This window comes from Arachis stenosperma, chromosome 2, assembly GCF_014773155.1.
Source record: "Arachis stenosperma cultivar V10309 chromosome 2, arast.V10309.gnm1.PFL2, whole genome shotgun sequence".
In the NCBI taxonomy this organism is placed as follows: Eukaryota; Viridiplantae; Streptophyta; class Magnoliopsida; order Fabales; family Fabaceae; genus Arachis; species Arachis stenosperma.
The window spans coordinates 119,088,029-119,093,703 of record NC_080378.1 but is presented as its reverse complement, the minus strand read 5'-3'; the positions used below and the strand labels follow the sequence as shown (position 1 = coordinate 119,093,703).

The following is a 5,675-nucleotide window of genomic DNA, read 5'->3' as shown; positions in this document are numbered from 1 at the left end:
CCTACATCAAACTTTAGTGATTAGATAAGATTATTTACACGTTAGTGGAATTAATTCCTATTTTTGCTAAAACTTCAATCCCCATAAATTAAAGAACAATCTATTTGATAAAATACTTTTACATATTTGATAACGAGAAAAATCTTCAAAAGACCATATATATATATATATATATATATATATATATATATATATATATATATATATATATATATATGATGCACGGACATTGACACGGAGACAAGACACGATACGATATATGAGATACATCGACACGCGAATTTTAAAATTTTACATGACACGGGGACACGCATACATATAAAATATAAAGTATTTTTTAGATAAATCGTAATGATATTTTAATATTTTATTAATATTAAAATATAAATTAAAATTATTAATTATTTTTAATATTTTATTTTAATTATATTAAATATTTAAAATATTTTTTGTTTTAATAAATAATAATATATACTATATCTAAATTTATTTTAAAAATATATGTTAAGAATAAAACTGGACACGCGATGGTATTTAGGTATGTCCAAACGTGTCCGAAAAAAAATTTTTTATTTTTTATTAAGACACGGTTAGACACAGCAAACACGCGTGTTGGACGAGTGTCGGTGAGTGTCGTGTCCGAAATATATCCGACATGCGAACACAGCAACTCAGCAAAATATCCGTGTTTCATAGATTATATGTAAATAACAATTTTAATATATATAATATTTTTATTTTTAATTATCTACGGTATCTTTCAATCGAATATATTAAAAGTTAATTTATCGTAGATCTGACTCTATTTAAAAGTATGTGAATGATTAATGAATTGCTATTTATATAAGATAAGACAAAATTCAAACTTTTATACTTACTTAAATAGATGAATAAATTGATCATTTAACTAACGCAAATTAGTTTTTAATATACACAATATAGTTTGATGTTTTCTTAAACAACAAAGAAAAAGGAAACATTTAAATTAGGAAAATATTAAACAGGCCTAGCATCATAACATGGCTGTATATACACAAGTGACAAGTCCCATTGCTTTTAATTCCGGCTCTTGTTTTCTTCCAACGCTTTTTCATTTTTTCTTCCTTTGACCACCGAAATGATACCTTAGAATATGGAATGCTATAAATTATATTTGGCTCATTTAGACGGTATGACTCAAGACCAAATCATCATCAAACTACTTTCTCATCAATCAATTTTGTTATTTATTTATTAAAAAATCATAAGAGATAGTAGTGACCACCATGAAATTTTTGGGATTAATTCAACTTTTTAAAATTACTTCTCCTTCCACAAAATATATCTTTTGAGTTTCAAATTTGTCTTAATTTATATATATTTAAAAAAACAGTATATTATTTGTTTAAGTATTTATTAGTTTAATTTGTCTCTCTCAACAATGATATTTATGAATTAAACAAATTAAATATTCATTAATACATTAAATTTTAGCCGCAATCTCTTACCACTTGTTGAATATCAATTTCCTTTACTTCCTTTCACACGCTCTCATTTATTTTCATATAAGAACTTGCAATTATTTTTTTTCCTTTGAAACAAAAAAAATAAAATAAATAGAACACTTTACACTTTAGAAATTTTTGAATCACATTCACATGGATAATGAAATTGAAGTTCCTCAATATTTCATATGTCCAATTTCACTTCAAATCATGAAGGATCCTGTGACTGCCATAACAGGAATCACATATGATAGAGAAAGCATTGAGAAATGGCTTTTCAAGAACAAGAACACAACATGTCCAGTTACCAAAATGCCCCTACCGAATGATTCTGATCTTACACCAAACCATACCCTTCGCCGTTTGATCCAAGCATGGTGCACTCAAAATTCTTCACTGGGAATTGATAGAATCCCAACACCAAAGCCCCCACTTAACAAAGTTCAAGTTTTGAAGCTCCTTAAGGATCTTAAGGACCCAAGATTGAAGATCAAGAGTTTAAGGCAATTGGAGCTTCTTGCAACTGAAAATGAGAGGAACAAGAAGTGTTTGCTTGATTCTGGTGTCCCAAAAGCCATGATCATGTTCATATTGGATTGTTACAAAAAGGGTATGAATCAAATTGGTGAAGGTATTGAAGAAGCTCTTAGTTTGTTACAATTTGTTAAGGTTTCTTCCGAGGATGTTAAGATTCTTATGTCCGAGAATGTTTTTGATTTGGTGTTGGATTCTCTAACATGGCTTCTGGGGTGCGATTTTTCGGAGAATTCGGCGACTGTAAAATCACAAGCTGTTCTAGTGATCAAGAACTTGATCCAAAGGGGTGATTCAAGTGTTATTCAGAGGCTTAAAGTTGAGTTCTTTGAGAAGATTGTGAAGGTTTTGAGAAATGGTGTTGTAACACAACAAGGTATTAGCGGCGCTTTGAAAGTGTTGCTAAGTGCTTGTGCGTATGGAAGAAACAGGATCATGATGGTGGAATGTGGTGCAGTTTTTGAGATGATTGAGATTGAAATGAGAACACCTGAGAAGATAATCACTGAATTAACAATGTCTATTCTGTTTCATCTATGTTCATGTGCTAGTGGAAGAGCTCAATTCTTGTGTCACAAAGGTTCAATGGCGGTTTTGACGGAAAGGATTTTGAAGGTTTCAGCGGCGGTTGATGATAGAGCTATAATTATTCTATCATTGATATCCAAATTCTCTGCTACAAATTTGGTGCTTCAAGAGATGTTGAAGGTTGGAACTGTTGCAAAGCTTTGTTTGGTTCTTCAGAGTGATCATGCAAAGTACATCAAAGAAAAAGCAATGGAAATTATTAAGAATCATTCTCAGGTTTGGAGGAACTCTCCTTGTTTTCCTGATAAGTCTTCTTTTTTTGGCAAGTTTGCATAAGTGAATTAATTAATTAATTAATTAATTAATTAATTAATTAAAAATGCAAACTTATTATATATTTGATGACATATTTTTCGTTTATTAATGTACAAATCTATATATGTATTTTAATTATTCACAATTAAATGTCAATACTTTGCTTAAGCAATTGTCATATAATAATATTTTTTTTTCCTTGGTGTATGGCAATTTTTGGAGGTATCACTCAAGTGTAACATATATATACGGTTTCTTTCTATTCACATTGGTTTTGATACATTGTAATTAGTGTAAAAAGTTTTAGTTTAATTTGTTGGTTAACTCTAAGTTACTATCATTGTAACACTTTTATAAGTTGTTAACAATTAAATTAAATTATTGTGTTAATATGTTAATACATGATTAATGATCATGTGAGGCCTACCCTTGATAATCATTTAAACTTCTTAAATATCTAGTGATAATAAGGTCTATTTTTTTAGTCAAAGTTAGAATTTCATTCATATATGATATTAATAATAAAAATGATCAGTGAGATTTCCTACAAAACAATTAAAAAAAACATATATGAAAGAAGGTTTTCCTAAAATTTGATAGAAGAGTATTCCTAAAACAATAATACTAGTCCTAAAATCACAAAAACAAAGAAAGACATTCATGTGATAGAGTACAAAAAAAAAGTACATTCTTCTTTTTTACAAATTAAGCTAAAAACAATGTTTAGAATTCGTATAACTCGTAGATTTAAGTAGATTAAATCTAAACCGAGTTGACCCGATTGATATTCCTATTAAAAAGTAGATATATACAAACAAAATAAAAAAAAAAGAAAAAATATTCACTATGTCACCAATCAAATTGTATATTTAATCTCTTAGTAGGAGGTATACATTCAATTATGTTAGCACAACAAAATCACCACAATGGATAGTAATCATTGATGTAAATTAGTATATGACTAAATTTAAAATTTCTTTAATTAATCAGAAATTAGTAATCATTGTCTCTTTAATGTTTAACAAAGTGTACAAAAAAGTATTATTAATGGCCAAAAATTTATCCCATTAAAAAGGTTTTCGCTATTTAAAAGAAATACTGGTGTTTAATTTGAAAAATTGGCCTAGAAAAAAAAATTAAAATATGATTATTAGAAGATTATATATATATATATCAAAATTAAATTTATAAAATTACTGAAGAATTTTTTTCATTAAAGAACATGCATATAAAAAACTTTTTCTTTTAATAGCTAACATAGAAAAAGAAATTGAACCAAATAATCATTAATAATAAAATCAAAGGAGTACGTCATAAAATTAAAAGAGTACATGAAAACAACTTTTATATATTTTAAATTTTAAACTATACCAACAAATTAACAGAATTTTGACAATTTTTAAATAAAACTGAAAAAAAAAATTGAAATTTATTGGGAATATATTGCTCTAAGTATTGTGAATTCCATTAGCAATTAAAATAAAATCTCCATCCCGCTGTTTTAGCTATTTTCTGTTATATTTGATCTCTGAACCCTAACAAAAAACCTCTCCGGTTGTGAACAACAAAATTCTAAGATTTGAATCATTTTTCACATACATATTTTCTTTACGTATGTCCTCTAATGCTGAAAAATAATCTAGAATAGGGTATTTAATCAAAATATTATTATTGATTTTTGCATTTATTTTATCCTTTAAATAAGCGAAATTATTGTAAAAAAATCTTTCACAATCGTTAATTTCTAAAAATCTCTCTCCTTGCATGATAATCTTACTGGTCAAGATTAGACTTTGTTCATATGATTGCAACACAGCTTTCGTATATATCCATACTTTTCAACACCCACATTTCCTTCCGTATAATTTGGTACTTGAATCTCATATAAAGTCAAATTATAAAAATTATGTCTAATAAAGTTTAAAAGTATATTTAATAAAATTGACAAAATACATGATAAGATTTACAAGTATGTCTAGTAAAACTGAAAGAGTACATAATAAAATTAAAAGAATACATAAAAAAAATATGTATTTTTTATTTAATTGAAAATAGAAAAACATGACTAACTATATATATACGCAAATCTAAAACAAAACAAACCAAATTTTAGAAAAAATTAAAGTTTATGGGGAATATGCCGCTCTAAGCATTGGCGAATCCCATTAGTAATTAAAACGAAAATTTCATCTCGCTATTTTTAGTTTTCTTCTGTCATATTTGATCCTTGAATCCCAACAAAAAAACCTCTTCGGTTGTGAACAATGAAATTCAAGGTTTGAATTCCTTCTTGACATATATATTTTCTTTATGTATGTCCTCTAGTGCTGAAAAACAATATAAGATAATGCATCCAACCATAATATCATTATTGATTTTTATATTTATTTCATCTCTCAAATAGGTGAACATAAAAAAATCTTCCATAATCATTAGTTTATAAAAAAACTCTCTTTACATGATATTTTTTTCTCGTAAAGACTAAGCTTTATTCATATGATTGCAACACAGCGTCATATATATACAAACTTTTCTAACACCCACAATTTCTTTCGTATAATTTGGTGTTCGAACCCCATGTTTAAAGTTATATTATGAAAAGTATATGTAATAAAATTGAGAGAGTACGTAATAAAAGTGAGAGAGTACGAAAGACAATTTGTATATTTTTTATTCATTGAAAATAGAGAAACATGACTAGCTATATATATATACAAAAATCCAAAACAAAATAGAATTTTAAATTTTAAACTAAGCGAACAAACTAACAGAGTTTTTGACCTAATTTTTAATGAAGATGAGAAAAAATTGAAG

At 26.9% G+C, this 5,675-nt stretch overlaps 1 protein-coding gene across 1 annotated transcript; it reads left to right on the top strand.

Annotated features, from left to right (window-relative positions):
• Positions 1 to 1,596: 1,596 nt before the first annotated feature.
• LOC130961916 (E3 ubiquitin-protein ligase PUB24-like) lies at positions 1,597 to 3,059 on the top strand. The gene has a single exon (XM_057887957.1). It carries the CDS (start codon positions 1,638 to 1,640, stop codon positions 2,880 to 2,882), a length of 1,245 nt encoding a protein of 414 aa, XP_057743940.1. The 5' UTR covers positions 1,597 to 1,637; the 3' UTR covers positions 2,883 to 3,059.
• The last annotated feature ends 2,616 nt before the right edge of the window (positions 3,060 to 5,675 follow it).